The following is an 18,742-nucleotide window of genomic DNA, read 5'->3' on the forward strand; positions in this document are numbered from 1 at the left end:
GCAAGAACGCGCCTGCGCGTGCGCGCGGGCTTCCAGAAACGACCCGGGCACGGGCGCACGGCTGGTTCTCGAGTATCCTGACGCAAACAGCTCACCACCTTCTCTCCCGCGCTCGCGCCGGTGCGCGGTCTCGGGGCGCGCCGTCGCCTCCACTCTAACGCGCGTGCGCGCTCCCGCTCCCGCTCCACCTCTGCTCCGCGGACCGCAGCGCAAGCCGTCCCCAGCCCGGCACTCGATCGGGCAGCCTCGGCAGCGGCGCCCGCTCGGTTTCCCCCTTCCACCACGTACGCCGTACCGGCGACTTGGCATGCCAGGCACGGACCTGCAGAACCTTGTGCGCTTCGGTCCGAACGACGCCGGTTCGTGCACATGCGCTTGCTAACCATTTGACCGGAACGTTGGGTGAGGCGGATGTATCTACTTGTGCAGACGCGTGCACGCGACGGTGAAGCTAGTGAATTGGTACGTAGCGCGTCCAGAAATCCGTTGCAATCATGGATTGGCATGTACATGCGTATAGCTATCTCATTGCTCACTAGTGGTTCAAATAGTAATTTACCAAGTCAACTGATGCTGATGCAATTCAATTCAAGTACGAGCAGATGGTAACCCAGTGCCTATCCGAGGGAAACGTGATCCATATTTGTTGATAAGGTGCATGCTGTCGTGTTCTCGTCAAGGTTTGGGTGCTAAGAAGGGGGGAAACACATAGAGTTTGACTCGCTAAAAGGCACCACCCACTGGAAAGCTTAGCTACTACACAGAGGTGGAAAGTTTAATCAACAAAGTCGAGCTGCATCAGAAATGTGCCGGATCTACCATGCACTGGTCAAAAGACGCAGATAAGAAGTTCGTGCCTGTATGTAAAAGAACACAACGTTTCCGTTGTCGAATTCTTATCCTTCCCTTCACGAATTCGACATGCTATTTTTGGTTCTTCAGTCCGTCGTTAATTCTCCGGTCCAATTTTCAGTGCGTCTGCTGATGACCATATAAAAAAGGTTTGTATAATTGTATGTGTATGGCTGAGCTCTGAATTAGTAAGTAGTGGTAACCACTATCTCCCCGAGGTATTCTGTCATTATCAGATCAAAGCATTAAAACTCTTTTTGCATCTGATTAACAACTAATAGTGAGTCCCCTATCGCTAACAGTGATTTAATCCTAAGTGCGGAGGCTGCTCGTATTTCAGACAAGAGGCCCTCGTATTCTGCAATATTGTTAGTGGCTGAAAAATATAATTGAACTATATACCTGAGGAGGTTTCTGTTTGGTGAGATCAGGACCACTCTAGCTCCTGCTCTCTTCAGCATAAATGATCCGTCGAAGTGCATGATCTAGTGCTCGTCCGCCTCTGGTAGTTGTACTTACTCGAGCTCAAAGGATGACTGCTGGACCATAAAATCGCCCAACGCCTGTGACTTGATAGTTGTTCAGGGGACAAATTGAAGATCAAACTCCCTGAGCTCTACTGCCCACTTTGTTATTCTTTTTGTCGCATTCCTATTGTGAAGAATTTTTCTAATCGGGAGCGATGAGATTACCTGATTTTATGGATCTGAAAGTAATGTCTAAACTTATGATTCCATTTTCATGAAATATCTCTCCAGAACTAGAAGCATCAGGATGAGCGTTCCTACTGATTTCAGTCCTATTGGTCAGCGACATATTTTCCCCAGTTGTGCAAAATGCTCCTTCTGGTTAACATGCCCTCTGAAAGTTATTCACTTGCGTGTGACTGAAGCCTCAAGGACACCCATATAGGAAGAGACGAAACTGAAAATTCAGTTTGCTGAGCAAGTACTCCAGCACTATCCTCTAAAACTTGCAAGAGAGGACTCAGAGCAGAGTACCCTGTTAGATTGATCTCTAACCCTAACTGGACCCAACGGCCCAATTGGGCAATTGATTAGCGCCCTGATCGGGGGCGCCCAGCCCACTATGGCTGGAGGGCCCCTGTCACCCTGCGCTATATAAAGAGGTGGGGGCCGGCGGCTCTTTTCACGAGGTTCGACTGAGCCGTACACCCCACCGAAACCCTAACCCTAATCCGATCTAAGAGGGGCGCAGCCAGTGACGGGAAGCCACCAGCCGCGCCGCCCTGCTCCACCACGTCGACGGCTACACCGACACCGTCCCCGACCGTCGCTGCCCGTGCGCAGACTCCATCAACGAACGTGATGGAGGCATCTGGGTCATCTACTCCGGAGGTGTCAGGTTCGTCCCTCTACCTCTCCTCTCTGTCTCTCTGTCTCTCAGTAGGTCTTTGATTCAATTGATAAGCTAGAACTCTCTCGGGTCTACCCTAGATAGATCCTTCAGTTCCAACAATGGTATCAGAGCCTCGGTTGCTAGTCAGATCATGACAGGGGCTAGAATCGAAGGGAGGCTTACCTCGCCGTTGCTGACACCGCCGTAGCGTGGTTCACCGGCGCGCGGGGAGAAGAAGGCCGAGCCGGGGCGCTGCCCGCCGGGCTCTGGCCAAAAGGGGCGCCGCAGAGGCTTACCTCACCGTTGCTGACACCGCCGTAGCGCGGCTCGCTGGCGCGCGGGGAGAAGAAGGCCGAGCGAGGGCTGGCGACGGCGCCGAGTCCTCGGACTTCGCTCGCTCGCTCGTGCTCCGCTGCGGCTGAGAGAGAGAGAAGAGAGAGGGGCGAGTGAGCTAGGGTTTCGGCTGTCGCCGGCCGAGCGCCGTTTTGTTCGCGCGATACGGACGGACGACCGTCGGATCGGTGCGGACGGACGAGATTGAACGGGCCACCTCGCGGCCCAGGCGGGGGCGCGCGGCTGCGGAACTTTGCCGGCCCAGGCCCACGTTGCGGCCTGGGCAGGCAGTGCGCACGCGCGACAGAGAGGGACCGGGCTGGGTGCCGAGATGGGCCGAGCCGGTTGGGCCGAAAAGGGAAGAGCTGGAAAATTGGAAAATGCAATTTGGCTCAAAAGAAAATAAAATAATAATAATAATAATAATAATAATAATAATAATAATAATAATAATAATTTTTCCCTGTGGGTAAAATTCATGAAAACAGTTCTTTTTTTTCCGCTGCGTATTTAAAGATTTTATTTTCATTATTAAATTCGAACCAACGGGAGAATTTAATTTTGAAAAATGGATATGTTTATTATAATGTTGTTATTATTCTGACCAACGTTGATTAATGGCAATATTATAATGAGATTAATCATGTATTAATTCTATTTTTGCCCAACGGTGATGTAGATTTAATGTATAAACAGTTGTATGTTTTAATTTTGACCAACGTTGGAATCAAGGCATGCAATTGTTGTTATTATTTATGTTCTCACTATATATGAATTGTGTTTTCAGGCGGATACAATTTGATGAGTTGTATCAAAGAGATCCCCACTCTCAAAGGTGACAACTACACGGAGTGGAAGAAAAAGATAGACCTTGCCTTCATCTTGGCTGAGGTGGACTGGGTAGTCACCTCACCGTGTCCCACTGAGCCTGTGGCACCGGTGAGGGAGACAAACGAGGCTGATGCCGCTTGGGCAACTAAAGAAAAGGATTTTGAATACCAAAAGATGTCCTATCACCTTGAGCATAGGAAGTGGTTCACTGCCAACAAGAAATGTTTGGCTGTGATAAAGAACACGATTGAGCCTGCAATTTTGGGCTCAATCCCAGAGTATCACACGGTCACCGAGTACCTCGATAGAAGAAAGAGTCCGTTCACTGGCTCTTCAAAGACATATGCTACCCAGCTAATAAAGCAGCTGGTGACAGAGAGGTACTCTGGAAATGGTGGCGTAAGAGAGCACATACTAAGGATGAGCAATTTGGCATCCAAGCTGAAACCAATGGATCTGACTTTCAAGGAAGAGTTCCTTATCCATCTGATTTTTGCTTCTTTGCCAAAAGAGTTTGACACTTTTATTGTCAACTACAACATACAGCCCGAGAAGTGGGACTTAGAGAGGCTCATGGCTATGTGTGTGCAAGAGGAGGAGAGAATAAAAGCTGCCAATGGTGGCACTATCAATTATGTAAAAGATAACAAGAAAAAGAATTATAATGCTAACTCCTCCTCAAAGTCAAAGGGAAAATGTCCACATCAGCCTCAGCAGAATAAGTTCACAGTGGAGAAAAACCAGTGTCTCCATTGCAAGAAGACGGGACATTATAAGAAAGATTGTCCCGATTTCTTAAAGATGATCATGGCAAAGAAAGGTGAGAACATTATTACGTTCATAAATGAATCCCTGTATATACAGTATTCGAAATCTACTTGGTGGATTGACTCAGGTGCAACTGTTCATGTTGCTAATTCTTTACAGGGATTCCGTTCGACGAGGACTACACAAAGAAGAGAAAGACACATTAAAGTTGCAAATGGAGTCCGAGCAAATGTTGAAGCTGTTGGCGATCTTTCTCTAGAGCTTGCTGATGGCTTCACACTTTTACTTAGAGATGTACTTTATGTTCCCTCTTTACAGAGAAACTTGATTAGTGTTTCATGCTTGGACAATGATGGATATGATTGCCATTTTGGAAATGGCAAATGTAAGATAACATTTAATAATGCATATGTTGGTCTTGCTATCTTACAAAATGAGCTTTATTTATTACCACTACGTGATAATGTGAATGTTGTATGCGATGATGGGAACGTTGCGTGCGACAATGAGAATGTATCCTCGTCTGCGGATGTGAACAAAAAACGAAAGAGAACTCACGATGCGTCGTCGAAATTATGGCACTGTCGTTTAGGCCATATTTCGAGGGGGAGAATAGAAAGACTAGTTAAGAATGATATTCTTCCTTCATTAGAGTTCTCAGATTTAGAACAATGCAGAGAATGCATAAAAGGAAAATATATAAAGAAAATTAAGAAAGATGCCAAACGAAGCACAGGAATTCTACAGATTGTTCATACAGACATCTGTGGTCCGTTTCCTGTAAAGAGTGTGGATGGTTATGATTCGTTCATAACATTCACAGATGATTACTCCCGTTATGGCTACATTTATCCAATCAAAGAAAGAACAGAAGCATTGGATAAATTTAAGATATTTAAGGCAGAAGTTGAAAACCAACACGATTTAAAGATTAAGATAGTCAGGTCCGACCGTGGGGGGGAATACTATGGTCGGCATACCCCATATGGCCAAGTTCCTGGACCTTTTGCAAGGTTCTTACAGGAGAATGGCATAGTTGCCCGGTATTCTACACCGGGCGAACCTCAGCAGAATGGAGTAGCTGAAAGGCGCAATCTTACCCTGATGGATATGGTGCGCAGTATGATAAGTTACTCCACCTTACCGTTGAGCCTGTGGATGGAGGCGTTAAAAACCGCCATTCATATTCTCAATAGAGTACCAAGTAAGTCGGTGCCCAAAACACCGTATGAGTTGTGGACAGGAAGAGTACCCTCACTAAACCACTTACGTGTGTGGGGGAGTCCTACTGAGGCTAAAGTATTTAACCCAAACATTGGGAAACTAGATCCCAAAACAGTAAGCTGCCATTTCATTGGCTACCTAGAAAAGTCAAAAGGTTTTCGTTTCTACTGTCCAGACAGACATACAAAGTTTGTAGAAACGAGACACGCAGTCTTCCTAGAGGATGAAATGATGAGGGGGAGCATGGTAGCTCGAGAAATTGACCTTGAAGAGAAGCGGGTGTATGCACCCACTCCGATGATTCATGAGCCTTTTTTCTCACTACCTGCTGTCACTGCACCGACAGTGCAAGATACTGTGGTGCCAGCACCTGTTGTTATTCCACCTGTGGCAATAATGAATGACGATGAGGAACCTGTTCTTCAGGATCCTGTAGAACGTATTGCCACACATGAGGGGGAGCAACAACAGCCTCAAACAGAAAATGTGCCAAATGTGGAGGCCCCTAGAAGGTCTCAAAGAGTTAGAAGATCAGCTATTCCTGCTGATTATGAAGTGTACAACACTGGAGAATTTCAAATGGAGGATGATCCCACCTCATTTGAAGAAGCCATGAGAAGTGATCATTCATCAAAGTAGCTTGAGGCCATGGAAGATGAAATGAAATCTATGAATGCCAATAAAGTTTTGGACTTGGAAATAATTCCTAAAGGAGCCAAAACAGTAGGCTGTAAATGGGTCTACAAAACCAAACTTGACTCCCAAGGGAATATAGAGAGATATAAAGCGCGACTTGTGGCAAAAGGCTTTACGCAAAGAGAAGGGATTGATTACAATGAGACCTTTTCTCCAGTCTCATGTAAGGATTCCTTCAGAATCATAGTGGCGTTAGTGGCACATTACGATTTAGAATTACATCAGATGGATGTAAAGACGGCATTTCTCAACGGGGACTTGGAGGAAAATGTTTACATGGCACAACCGAAAGGATTTGTCATGGAAGGAAAAGAACGAATGGGATGCCGCCTAAAGAAATCCATTTATGGATTGAAACAAGCTTCAAGACAGTGGTACTTGAAGTTTGATCAGACAATAAGGAATTTTGGGTTTAAAGAGAATGTAGAGGACAATTGTATCTATGCAAAGTTCAAGAATGGGAAGTTTATCTTCCTTGTCCTGTATGTAGATGATATCTTACTTACTAGTAATGATGTCAGTCTACTACTGGAGACAAAGAAGTTTTTGTCCTCAAAAATTGATATGAAAGATCTTGGTGAAGCTTCGTTCGTTCTAGGGATCGAGATTCACCGAGATAGAAGTAAAGGGGTATTAGGACTATCACAAAAGGCATACATAGAGAAGATCTTAAAGAAATTCAGTATGCACAAATGTAGTCCCTCACCTGCTCCTATAGTCAAGGGCGACAGATATGGGGATTTTCAATGCCCCAGGAACCAGTATGAGATCGATCAAATGAAAACGGTTCCATATGCTTCAGCTGTCGGAAGCTTACAATATGCTCAAGTATGTACACGCCCTGACTTGGCATTTGTTACCGGGTTACTTGGCAGATTCCAGAGCAATCCTGGAACAGAACACTGGAAATTAGTAAAGAAAGTCTTGCGTTATTTGCAAGGAACGAAAGGCCTCATGATGACGTATAGAAGATCAGATTCACTCCATATAGTGGGATATTCTGATTCTAATTATGCGAGAGATGATAGAAAATCCACGTCTGGATATGTATTCACTCTCGCAGGGGGAGCTATTTCATGGAAAAGCTCAAAACAAACCGTCACTACATCGTCCACAATGTATGCCGAGTTTGTAGCGTGTTATGAGGCAACAGGGCAGGTGAACTGGCTAAAGAAGTTCATACCCGGTTTGAAGGTGGTTGACGACATCTATAGACCACTTAAGTTATACTGCGATAATAATCCAGCAGTACAGTATGCTCACAACAATAAGTCAAGTGGTGCTGCCAAACACATTGACATAAAGTATTATGTTGTGAAAGATAAAGTCCGGGATCATGTCATAAGTCTTGAGCATATAAGTACCGAAAAAATGCTCGCGGATCCGCTTACAAAAGGCTTACCACCCAACGTGTTCAGAGAACATGTAGCCGGCATGGGTTTAAGGGAAAGCCTATAATTCCTGGACAAAATAAGGCCCAAAAGTTAAGTATCTATTTCAGAACAGAGTGGTGTGTTGTAGCTGTTAAATCTATCGGCAATTGACCGTGACGATGAGACATGCTCTATGCGCTAATCTGTAATGGAATGAACAAAAGTAAATGATATGAAAAGAAAGATGGAATGAGATCAAGGGGGAGATTGTTAGATTGATCTCTAACTCTAACTGGACCCAACGGCCCAGTTGGGCCCTTGATCAGCGCCCTGATCGGGGGCGCCCAGCCCACTATGGCTGGAGGGCCCCTGTCACCCTGCGCTATATAAAGAGGTGGGGGCCGGCGGCTCTTTTCACGAGGTTCGACTGAGCCGTACACCCCACCGAAACCCTAACCCTAATCCGATCTAAGAGGGGCGCAGCCAGTGACGGGAAGCCACCAGCCGCGCCGCCCTGCTCCACCACGTCGACGGCTACACCGACACCGTCCCCGACCGTCGCTGTCCGTGCGCAGACTCCATCAACGAACGTGATGGAGACATCTGGGTCATCTACTCCGGAGGTGTCAGGTTCGTCCCTCTACCTCTCATCTCTGTCTCTCTGTCTCTCAGTAGGTCTTTGATTCAATTGATAAGCTAGAACTCTCTCGGGTCTACCCTAGATAGATCCTTCAGTTCCAACATACCCATCCTTGCATTGGTCTTCACAGATGGGCGCCGGAGCAACAAATGGAATGCAAAGACTGCAACTGCCAGTTGGCCATTTCCTGTTACGATCTGAACCACGCGAATTACAAAAACGACATTTGTGGCCCTGTTCAAGCGTGGCGGCTCTAGAAGCAGAAGAAAGATCGAACAAAATGCAGCCATCTCCAAAGCCCATGTCGACGACGGTGCATTACTGAATTTGTCTGCGTGGAAAAGTAGGACGATTCGTAGCCGCATCAAAGCATATCAGTCCCGGCCACATGCTTTTCGGCGCCGGGGGTAGTTGGATGACTTAGCGTTTGGTGCTTTGGATTGATACGGAGGTGGCGTTCATACTCGTCCGCCATCTCTGCTCACAAGCTCGGTCGACGGCGTGCAGCATGAACCAGTAGTGTGAGAATGATGCAAGTGCACGGACAGATGGAGACTCGCTCTCGATCGTAATTGGGTGGCGAGCGAGACGATGGTTGACTCCGTTTAATTCGATTGCGATTGCGATTGCGAGTGGCAGCTACCAACCAGTTGACCTTCAGCGGTATGGGCTCGGCCGTTCGACACTTCCACGTCGTCGTGGGAGTCCACCGCTGTGATCACGTACAAGTCGTGCATTCGCCTATGAGAGGCGCACTTTTCAACGCACTTCATTAAGCAGGCCGCTGCAGGGCTTCAGGCTGAGCACTGACGACAACCTTGCGTGCCGCATTGCTCCCTCTCTTTCTCCACTTCCATATCAGCATCCTCTCTCTCATAGGGGTGCGCACGAGGCTCGTCTGCCTCCCCTCCGAGCTCTACCTGACGGGCATGAGGCCAACCTACCACCGCCGCGAATCTCGTGGCCTATCCTAGATCCGAACGCGCGCAGCGCCACGCGCGAGGCCGAGAACCGCATCACCTCGCCCGTCGCGTCGCCCTCCGTCCGACTTCAAAATGCTCTGTATAACAATACCAAAAGAAACACAAAAATAGTGCAAGTTGTCTGCAATGTTATATCATCTGCCATATTTGTCGGTACTTTACTCAAAGATCATAAGAGTTATTGGTATATCTTAAACCATTTTTATTAAATACTTTAAAATTTCGTTCTCTATAATACTATTATAATAACTCCTAATATATTACGGTACTTTATATCTTTTCTATCTTTAATAACTATTATATTTTTTTACCTATTATAACTTTTTATTTTACTGTGAAATGGAGTACGAGAGAAGCCGAAATTTTAAAGTAGCTTTTTTGCGGCCGCTTCAAGTCCGTATTCGTCGGTACAGTGAAGCCGACCGGCTTGCCGATCCTGCTGGCATCTTCACATTGACCAGTACTGTATAACTTTTGTAGTGAACTTTGGTTCGGAATAGGGATGAAAATGGAACGGGAAAATCATGTTCTGTTCCGGTGTTGTATTCTGTTTTTTTCTGATCGTTTTCGTATCTTTAGATCTTATTCGGAAATAGGACGAAAACGGTATAGGTCTGGCGAAAACGGTACCAAAAACGGTTTGAGATATTTTTTGTCCGTTTTGTTATTTTCCCGTTTTTATGCGGGATCTTCCCGTTTTTCGCCCGTTTTTTCTTCGCGGAATAAAGCCCGAATACATCAACCTAGCCCACTAAGGCTCATCTGCCGACAGTCTGCTAGCTTGCCGCCGCCGCTTCCTGAACGGCTGAACCCCTATTCGACTATTCCTTTCCGTGTCGCCCTCGCCTAGCCGCCAGAGCTCCACCTCCACGCAGTCGCCCACCAACCGCCACTCCGCCAGAGGCTAGATGGTCCGTAGGCTATAGCCGCACTCTGCCAGCCAGGCGCCAGTCGCTCTGCCAGTCGCCGCCCCGCCAGGCGCCAGGCGCTCCGCTGGTGGAGCTATTTTCGCCAGAAGCTCGTGCAGTGTGCTCAGTGTCGGCCTGTCGGGGTCGCCTGGTCGGTGCTCCTGCTTGGCTGCTCCAGCCTCCAAAGCGGCAGCAAGCAAGCAAGTGAGCCGTGAGCGGCAGCCGGCAGCAGTCAGCAGAGGCCCGAAGTGCCGACTCCCTCCCGAAGTCCCGACCCCCCTTGTCCGGGAAACTCGCGATGCATGTCGTCGTTATGTTGTATCACATGTTATCTCGCCAAGCATGGATGATGTATTTATTGTAGTCATGTTAAACTTATATATGTTATGTCTTGATGGTTTTGTGGGTTTTTGTTTTCGTTGTGTTTTTCGAATTCCGACCGATTCCAGTATTTTTCCTATTGGATTGGTTCGTTTTCAACCCTTCGATTATGTCCTGACCGTTTCCATTCTCGTCTATCCCGTTTTCGTTTCCTCCGGCTGAGAAAATGTGAAAGCGAAAACGGTTAGAGGGTTTTCCCGACCGTTTTCATCCCTAGTTTGGAACCTGGACGGGCCCAGTATACAGCGAGCAGGTCCGCTCAATTTTTTCAGTGAATTTTAGTGAATTTAATCTTTTTTAAAGTTATAAAGATTCAATCACGGTATGTTTTGCTCGATTTTTGGACTGGTCTGTCCCTAGTTCAGAACTTCGGATCATTCATACCCACAGATCCGTACAAATAATAATAATTTTTTATTTTATTATTTAAACTTTGACTAACAATATTTATTCAAATATTTAATCAGGTTAAGTAAAAAAGGTATAGTTAGATTTGTTATCAAAAGTACCTTAAATATGTGTTATATTTCTAGCTGTTTGCACAAACATTCAGGGAAAAGACAACGGTCAAAGTCAAACATTAAATAGTAAAGTTAAAAGTGTTAGTTATTTCACTTATTTATAAGCAGAGGTGGTATTATCTTGACAGCAAAAGAAGTGAGTAATTTTCCCCTGTCTCCCTTCAGCAACTACAGGCTAAGTAAGCAGATGGCAGTGGAATGCGTCATGATGCTATTAGTATGACATTGATGAACAGAAAACAGTCGTGTCACATCTATGTCGTTCACGTAGCCAACTCATGTTGTTTCCATTTCGTTTGGTTTCTGATTTCCTTATATATTTTCATGTTTTTTATTTTTCTTAATTCTGATAGTTTTTTAAGAGACTCATAAAGAGGAAGAAGAGAATTCTAAAATAAAGGAAATAGTGTTTATATATATTTTTTTATAAAGTCTTTTATATTTCAATTTCAGTTGTCCATGCACGGAGTAGTCATAAGGAGAGGCTTACTGAGTTGTTACAAGCCCAAAACTATATGGTCCATTTGGTGAATTTACTTAAGTCGATCCATGATTTTTGTTTTATTTTTAGATTTCAAAAATTAAAAAATTGCAAAACTAGGAATTCATTTGAAAAAAATTATAAAAGCAAGTTATTGTCACATGTTGGAAGAGTGACAGCAAGTTATCACCCTTTCAACGAGTGATAGATTTTAAAAAATAAAGATGTCATCCTTCCAACGGACGACATGTTAAAAAATAAAAAATATTATGTTCTATTGCTCTCAAAATTCAAAACACTACGAAATAGTAATGAATTTTTTTTAAAAAAAATATATTTTGTAAGATGCTATAATCAAACTATCAAACTCTCAAAACAAATACAAACAAAAAATATGATTTGTACAATAAGAAATAAAAAGATAAATTTTAGTATACATAGTTTGTAGTCTTTTTTCTTGTTGTAAAACTAATTTTTTGAGTTGATTTTTTAGATATATTATAGCATTCTTTACGATATAATTTTTTTTAAAAAAATTATAACTATTTTGATAGTGTTTTGAATTTTGAAAGTAATAAAACATATTTTTTTAACTTGTCGTTTAATAAAAAGATGATATCTTTATTTTTTAAAACCTATCATTTATTGTAAGAGTGAAAACTAACTAACGACAGTAGTCTATTAGGGTAATTTTTTCAAACCGATGTGCAGTTTTGCATTTTTTATTTTCGAAATATAAAAATGAAAAAACTCGTGGATCCATCACGTGGCGTTTGGGTTTGGTCGCGGAAGGGACACGCCACGCGGGCAGCTCGATCCACGTCATGCGGCCCAGACTGACGGGATATTCAACAAATATTGGGCCTCAAAGCCTAAATGGGCCAAAGCAGGCGATTCTGACACTCGTGCTTCTCTAACGAATGGGCCGGCATCCTGCCGACGCGCCCGCGCCGTCATCATCTCCGTTCCTGCGGCTCGCCTCGTTCGCGCAGCCAGAAACGAAGCTTTTTTTTTTTATTAAACCGCAGCACAACATACAAACCACCACACGCGTCCGCACTCATACGGCGTATATAAAAATGAATATATTAAGAATGAAGAATGATAAAATTATTATAGACGTTTTGTTATTTAAATTTTTTAATTTAATAAAACACATAAGAAACAATTATAGGGTTGATTCTTATTATATAAGGAGTACAACCACTTATACTTAACCACTTAATTGTTAGTGAAGCTTGTTTGATGCGCATTTTATCTGATGGTCTTACTAAAATTATGCCTAACGGATTCTCTTCGTGAAGGAATTTTTGTTCTATTCAGCACTCTAACGGTTTATTTTTACGATTTCGTTTACAAAAGAATTTTCAAAATCATTTTCTGCAGGACAGAATTCTCTCTCTTTTTTTTTACAAATCTCTTTAAAAAGAGATGGTTAGAGATGAGAGAAAATAAAGAAATAAGAATGAAAAAAGGAATAAGAAAGAAATCAAATAAAGAAAAAATGGTTGTGAATAGTCTAAGACTAATTTGATTCATGCGATTCTTGCTACTGACTCAATGAGACCGGTTAAGATGCAACAGGCAGCGCAAGCAATGCCGCGGAGTGAGTGGTTCCAGTTAGCGGTTCTCGTCAGCCTGTTTCGTTTGCTTCCCGGTGGAAGCATCTGAAATCATATATACTCCGGACTTTGCATCCACTCTGTTCTTGTCCACCTCGGTGGTGTGATCGGAACTCGGAAGCGCGGCAAGGATTACAGTGTAATCAGCAGTGCCACGAGGGCCACTTCAAAGATGAAGACATCAGTTGCGTCAACTGCTGCCTGCAGTAATCCTCTAAAGCTAAGACGGCAAAGACATCAGTTGCAATGCTCTGCCGTTTCCATCGGCCACACGGCCCGAACGCGCAAGTATCTGAGGACACTTGCTAAATTTTGTTTCTTCATTAGATAATAACATTACAAATCATGAGTTTCTCATACATTTTGTAGGATAGTAGCAGTACATCACAAACAAATCATCCTCTGCGAGCTTTGAGCGACGCCAAAACCGGCATCAAAGCTCGAAACGTGGCAACTACTTACCCAGTCACCCACCCCTATCTCACAGATTATGAGGTACAGCAACACTCACGGTCTAGTAAAGCAGTGGGAATGCACGCGCCTCAGTTGCTGAGCGCGACGGCGGCCTCCTGCACCAGCGGCTCGGTGGCGCGCGCGACGCCCGCGGCCTCCCGCTCCACTTGCTCCCGGCACAGGTCCCGCGCGCCGGACTCCGACATGCGCTTCACGAACGCGGCGAAGCGGCGCCAGTTGTCGGGCTGGAACAGGTCGGGGCCCATGCGGAGGTACGTGAACGCCACCATGCGCTCCTCCTCGGCCTTCTCCGCAGCGGTGGACACCACCTGGTCGTGCGCCGTATCGTCGTACCTCGGCAGCGCGTTCTCGCCCGCCAGGCCCACGCCGCCCTCCCGCGCGGCGGCGGCCACCTGCTGCACCAGCGCCTCAGGCCGGCACTGCGCGTCCTGCGGCTGCTCGTGGTCACGCATCTCCACACACGTGAAGTTGAGCACGGCCCCGTGGCGGCTCAGCATGCGCGCGATCGGCAGGTACCCGTCATTGTGCCGCGTGTTGTAGTACCCCGCCGTCAGCTCCGCGGCGTGGGACCGGGTGCCGTAGTGCCAGTGGATCCCGGCCACCTTCACGGAGATCTTGACGCCCGGCGTGCCCGTGAAGACCGCTGACGCCGCGGATAGGATGCGTTCGCCGTGCTCCAGGAGCATCTGCGAGTACCAGCTCATGAAGAACTCGCCGTAGGGCGTGTTCCAGCCTCCCTCGCGGCGGAAGAAGGGCGTGTCTTCCGGCCAATCGTTATAACCGCCGGAGTCTCCAGGCCCGGCGTTGCCCCAGTCCGGCTTGCCCACAGCCTCGGCTGCGGCCTTCAAGCTGCTCAGCATGTACTGCACATCAAAACGACAGCACACGTCAACAACGAACACTGAAGAAACTGTACGCGACACATGTCCTCGAAGGCAAGAGCAGAATACGAGCTTACCCTGTCATAGCACTGGAACTCGCCGATGCCAGGGAACGACCAGGTGCCGTTGCTCTCGGGGTAGGACGGGTAGCGCAGCTCGCCGGCCGGACCCATGCCGACTTGGATCTCCTGCAGGGCAAAAACGAGGTGGAGCAGGTGAGTAAAGGCGCCATGAGACATCATGCTCGCGCACGCGTAAATCGGAAAGGGGGGGAGGGAGACGTACGACGATGGTGTTGCCCATGAAGGTGGCGAGGTGGTCGCGGAAGGCGCGCATGAAGTCGGCGTAGCACTGGATGGGCGTGCGGCCCTTGAGCACGGGCAGGGTGTCGCAGCCGAGCGAGACGTACTCGTAATTGCGGCGGCCGCACCTGTCGGTGTAGGCCAGGTCCTGGTCCTTGTCCATCTCCTCCGATACCCATTTCGGAACTGGTATGCTGCAACAGCCAATGGCAAATTCGTCAGTACCATAAACCTTGAGATGATTCTACAGATTCCTTGGCATTTCAAGCTTTCAACCTTATCATGTCACTAAAATTTCGTTCAAAGCTTCTCCAACTTCCTTTAAATTGCATCAATAATCAGAATACATAGTAAGTTTGATTACGACCCACGCATTACAACAAGGCCGGAAATTAAAAAACCATTGCTTGAGGCTCTGGAACTCTGAACTCCTGCTCATAGATCTCGTGGTATGTCACGTGCAGAGTCGGCAGGAAGAGGAGAAGCCCCACCGTACAGTCCAATGAGAAAAAGTAGTATTTTTAGGTTGTCAACTTGTGTTTAGTCTCCAATCTTATTTAGATATATCCCAGACTCCCGGTGTAAAAGTTCAGTAGAAAAATGCAGACTTTTTTGAGACGTGAAGGAGCCGGTGACTTCGACACTTGCACATCACGAGAAGCCCGTGCTCATGCACGGTCAAAACAAGGAACGGCAGCCAGGAGAACCGTGAAGCAATGCGAAAATCAGATCAGACACCCAACGGCAGAGTTTCAGAATCAATACCTATCCTGATGCTTTTTTACCCTAAAATCTACAAGCAGCTAAGCCCAATCATGGCTGACAAATGTCAAGAAATTTACGTTTGCTCTTATGAATTTTAGAAATGTTTATGATATAGCGCATGAATACTACTCCAAGAAGTCAAGAACGTACGAGAAGAACAAGGAACGCTAGCAAAGCAGAAGGGAACAGAAGGTGGGCGAAGAGAGGAACAGGAGATAGATGACGTACGTGACTGAGTCGCCGACGTTGCCGCCGCACTGGTGGAAGGACATGACGGCCTGGACCTTGAGCCCGGTCTTCTTGGCCATCTCCATGAGCTCCATGTAGCCGTTGAAGTTGTAGCAGCCGGGCCCTTCAGCCTCGGCGATGCCCCACCACACGTCCACCATGATGCCCTCCACCCCGGCGCTCTTCAGCGCCGCCAGGCTCGCCTCCACCGCCTTCCTCCGGTTCAGCCCGTTGCCGTCCTTGCGCACCGTGTCCAGCGGCATCATCACGAACACCGGCACCCCAGCCTTGCTTTTCTGCTGGCCGGCTACGTCCGCGTGCTCCGCCTCTGGCAGGTTCTCCACCAGCGCCTGGCACGCCATGGCGAGGTCCGGCTTCACCGACAGCGCGTCCGGCGCCTGCGCCGGCGCATGGTCCACCGTCAGACTCTGCAGGTGCAGGCCCGGCGCGGGGGCCGGAGCTGCGGCCGGCGGCGCGGCCGTGGCTGCTGCCGCGACCACGGCTGTGCGCGGCCCAGTCGGTGCGGCTGCCACGGCCGCCGCCGCGCCGGTCTGGTGGGCAAGGTTGAGCGCCATCGCGAAGACTGATTGAGACAAGCTAGCTAGCTCTTCTAAGATTAACGCAACGCGCGACTAAATCACCAAGAAAGCTTTAACGAAATGGATCTTGGTTTTTCTACCTGGAAATGGATTCGGTCCGGGACCCTGGATTCCGCTGCTGCGACGATCTGGGCGGGGATTATTATTATTACGGGGAGGGGAGGGAGCCGGGGCGCGGGGTTAAATAAGGGTGGTGGCCACGGGCGACGTGGCGCGCGGTGCGCCGGTGAGGGTAACGTGAGGCTGGCGGTGACGGGAGGTGGGGCGATGGGCGGCGGGGTTCCCGCGACGCGTGAACCGGCCTCGAAGCGTCGTCGAGGACGGCGACGTGTTTTGCCGCGCCGGGCCACGTTGCTGTTAGCGTGGAGATAGGGCCGCTGGATGCGCGACGCGTGCCCCCCAAAACAAGACATGAGACAGTATCTGGACGGTTTTGGCGGTACGTCCCCAGCGCAGTATCTTCCGTGCGCATGAAATGGCATGGACCGATAACAGTTATGTAACGTCGAAAACGTGCCGCCTTGGAAAAATTCGGTGCATATCGTAAAGAGGAGAACATGCGGATCTAGAGCCTATGTTATAGAGATATTGATAGTATTTTTCAATTTAGGTGATGGTATTTTTCATATTCACTGCAAAAATTAGTACTTGCAAAAGGTGATTTTTCTCGTTCACGGGCTCACCAGGTCGATGGACATGGCTGGTCGGCTGGGCAATTGCTTTCTGAAACCTCAGGATGTCACATGCCTGCAACTTTGCACACATGACCCCGTGAGGCGATCGCTCTGATTTCACTGGAGCCAGTTGCTGCGCCTGATTTCACTTCGTGCTACGTCGGCTCGATGGTTCGAAGAAAAAACATCGGTTCATGATTCGTGAAAAAAAAGAGATTGCGACGGAGCTTTTCGTGGATTCAATTCAGAGTTGATTTCAGCAAATGACAATTTGTCCATGCAGCAAAAGGTAGATCACATGACGATGGACAAGCTCGTTCCGTCGACCTCTACTTCTCCAAACCAGTAGCCATGGTCCAAGTAGGCCAAATGGCAGTTCTAGACGATTCAGTCGAATTTCGGTTACTATTTTCCCCACATTATCTCTCCCGGGAGGAGGATAACGCTCGAGTTGTGGCGGAAGTTAAACTTGTTTCCCTGGGCAGCTAAAATTAACCAGAAATGTTCCAGTTTCTTCTGGTTCGTGCGAGATGCGCGCCATGTTCTCTGGAATCTATCCACAACGCATGATGAAAATAGCAAACGAGACCAAATGGAGCCAAAAAACCGCAGAAAACGGACAGAAAGGCAGTGCTAAATTTGCGGTCGGCACGGCTAAATTTGGGTGCTCGCCTCTCAGCTAGAAACGTGGGAGCCTGGGAGATCAATTTGGGTGGAAAATATCCACGCGTCCCTGTTGCCTCGTTGCCATCCACCTGGTGTCATCTCATCCTCGATTGCTCCAGCCCAAGCTGGATAAGGCTGCAACTTCTATTTGTGGCTGAGAGTTTCAGGCTCACTGCGTCGAGCGAAAACAATCACTGGTTCCAAATGCATGAACCTTATTTACACACACACTGGTTCCAGCCTTCCAGGTGTATGCACGATACTTAGAAAGTTTTCGTACTTTTGTAGCTGTTGCTTTCGTTTGAAATGGAAGCAAGGCTCGTCTTTCACCTTTGGAAGCTACGAGGGAAGTGGTTACAATAGATTTGTTTATTTTAGCTAAGGATTTTAAAATGTAATTTGTAGATTGTAGATTTTAATATAGATTGTAACAAGTTAAGGGTTAAAAAATTGATGATTGTTCGGCAACTTGGATTTTAGAGTGCGTTAGATATTTGTTTTTGTTGTGTAATCTCTATAATATTTTAAGTTTTTCAGAGTCATATTTATGTCTACTTAACCTTTTCTTTCGTTGTTTCCATCTCAAATCATGGTGCGGTTTATTTCCACTAATGAAATCTGGTGTCATAACTCATATAGGTTGTAGCTACATTACGACCGATGCAATGCGATCGGCATGCACTCGATGTAATATACAGATTCAACAACGTCGAAAAGATGAAAGGCATGACGATTATCAAATTCTGCGCAAAGCACGACAGGTGAGATTACCACAGAACGAAATCCGCATGACTGAAATCCTCACCAACCCCTAGTCATTTTCACACAAGACCGGGGAAATGTACATGGGAACTTTGGAAGGATCTACCTGGAATGCAGACCACCTGTCGATGTCCAGCTGGGAACCGCATTTTCCAGGCACATAACAGTTCGAAACAGGGCGAACGAAAGTGAGGAAGCAACCGAAGAAAACTGCTTTTTAGAATTCCTAAATAAAACAAACAGTTTCTCAGAGATAGCCAATTGGACCGTTTAGGTCCGGCTACTGCACAGCCCGTACTGTAAAGGGCTGTGTCATATCGGTCTGTGTGTCTCTTTTTTATCCACGGTATAGTTTATTGATCACCGTACCGTGTCAAGTCGGTTCGGGCAGGATTGCGACCTGACGAAGGCACGGTTGG

The 18,742-nt window shown here is 47.1% G+C and overlaps 3 protein-coding genes across 3 annotated transcripts; 2 read left to right on the forward strand and 1 right to left on the reverse strand.

Annotated features, from left to right (window-relative positions):
- The first annotated feature begins 1,912 nt into the window (after positions 1-1,912).
- LOC133913638 (uncharacterized) lies at positions 1,913-3,748 on the forward strand. Its single transcript, XM_062356843.1, has 3 exons — positions 1,913-2,217; positions 3,332-3,695; positions 3,742-3,748. The coding sequence occupies exons 1-3, from the start codon at positions 2,181-2,183 to the stop codon at positions 3,746-3,748; spliced, it is 408 nt and encodes a 135-aa protein (XP_062212827.1). The 5' UTR covers positions 1,913-2,180.
- On the forward strand, positions 3,706-4,535 carry LOC133910878 (uncharacterized). Its single transcript, XM_062353116.1, has 2 exons — positions 3,706-4,195; positions 4,303-4,535. The coding sequence occupies exons 1-2, from the start codon at positions 3,796-3,798 to the stop codon at positions 4,347-4,349; spliced, it is 447 nt and encodes a 148-aa protein (XP_062209100.1). The 5' UTR covers positions 3,706-3,795; the 3' UTR covers positions 4,350-4,535.
- Positions 4,536-13,274: 8,739 nt separating this feature from the next.
- Positions 13,275-16,381, reverse strand: LOC133911565 (beta-amylase 2, chloroplastic). Its single transcript, XM_062353859.1, has 4 exons — positions 15,623-16,381; positions 14,613-14,823; positions 14,405-14,515; positions 13,275-14,309 (listed from the first exon to the last, which is right to left on the reverse strand). Exons 1-4 carry the CDS (start codon positions 16,195-16,197, stop codon positions 13,515-13,517), a joined length of 1,692 nt encoding a protein of 563 aa, XP_062209843.1. The 5' UTR covers positions 16,198-16,381; the 3' UTR covers positions 13,275-13,514.
- Between the last annotated feature and the right edge of the window lie 2,361 nt (positions 16,382-18,742).

This window comes from Phragmites australis, chromosome 3 (assembly GCF_958298935.1).
Source record: "Phragmites australis chromosome 3, lpPhrAust1.1, whole genome shotgun sequence".
NCBI classification, from domain to species: Eukaryota; Viridiplantae; Streptophyta; class Magnoliopsida; order Poales; family Poaceae; genus Phragmites; species Phragmites australis.

What these genes read in the sequence shown, in the direction of transcription:
- LOC133911565 (XM_062353859.1), bottom strand. Translation starts at nt 16,197, where the DNA reads ATGGCGCTCAACCTTGCCCACCAGACCGGCGCGGCGGCGGCCGTGGCA. An exon ending in AACGTCGGCGACTCAGTCAC is followed by an intron (nt 14,824 to 15,622) that starts GTACGTCATCTA and finishes TGGCTGTTGCAG; the next exon opens with CATACCAGTTCCGAAATGGG. An exon ending in AGTTCCAGTGCTATGACAGG is followed by an intron (nt 14,310 to 14,404) that starts GTAAGCTCGTAT and finishes TTTGATGTGCAG; the next exon opens with TACATGCTGAGCAGCTTGAA.
- LOC133913638 (XM_062356843.1), top strand. Translation starts at nt 2,181, where the DNA reads ATGGAGGCATCTGGGTCATCTACTCCGGAGGTGTCAG. An exon ending in ATCTACTCCGGAGGTGTCAG is followed by an intron (nt 2,218 to 3,331) that starts GTTCGTCCCTCT and finishes TTGTGTTTTCAG; the next exon opens with GCGGATACAATTTGATGAGT.
- LOC133910878 (XM_062353116.1), top strand. Translation starts at nt 3,796, where the DNA reads ATGAGCAATTTGGCATCCAAGCTGAAACCAATGGATCTGACTTTCAAG. An exon ending in GATGATCATGGCAAAGAAAG is followed by an intron (nt 4,196 to 4,302) that starts GTGAGAACATTA and finishes AATTCTTTACAG; the next exon opens with GGATTCCGTTCGACGAGGAC.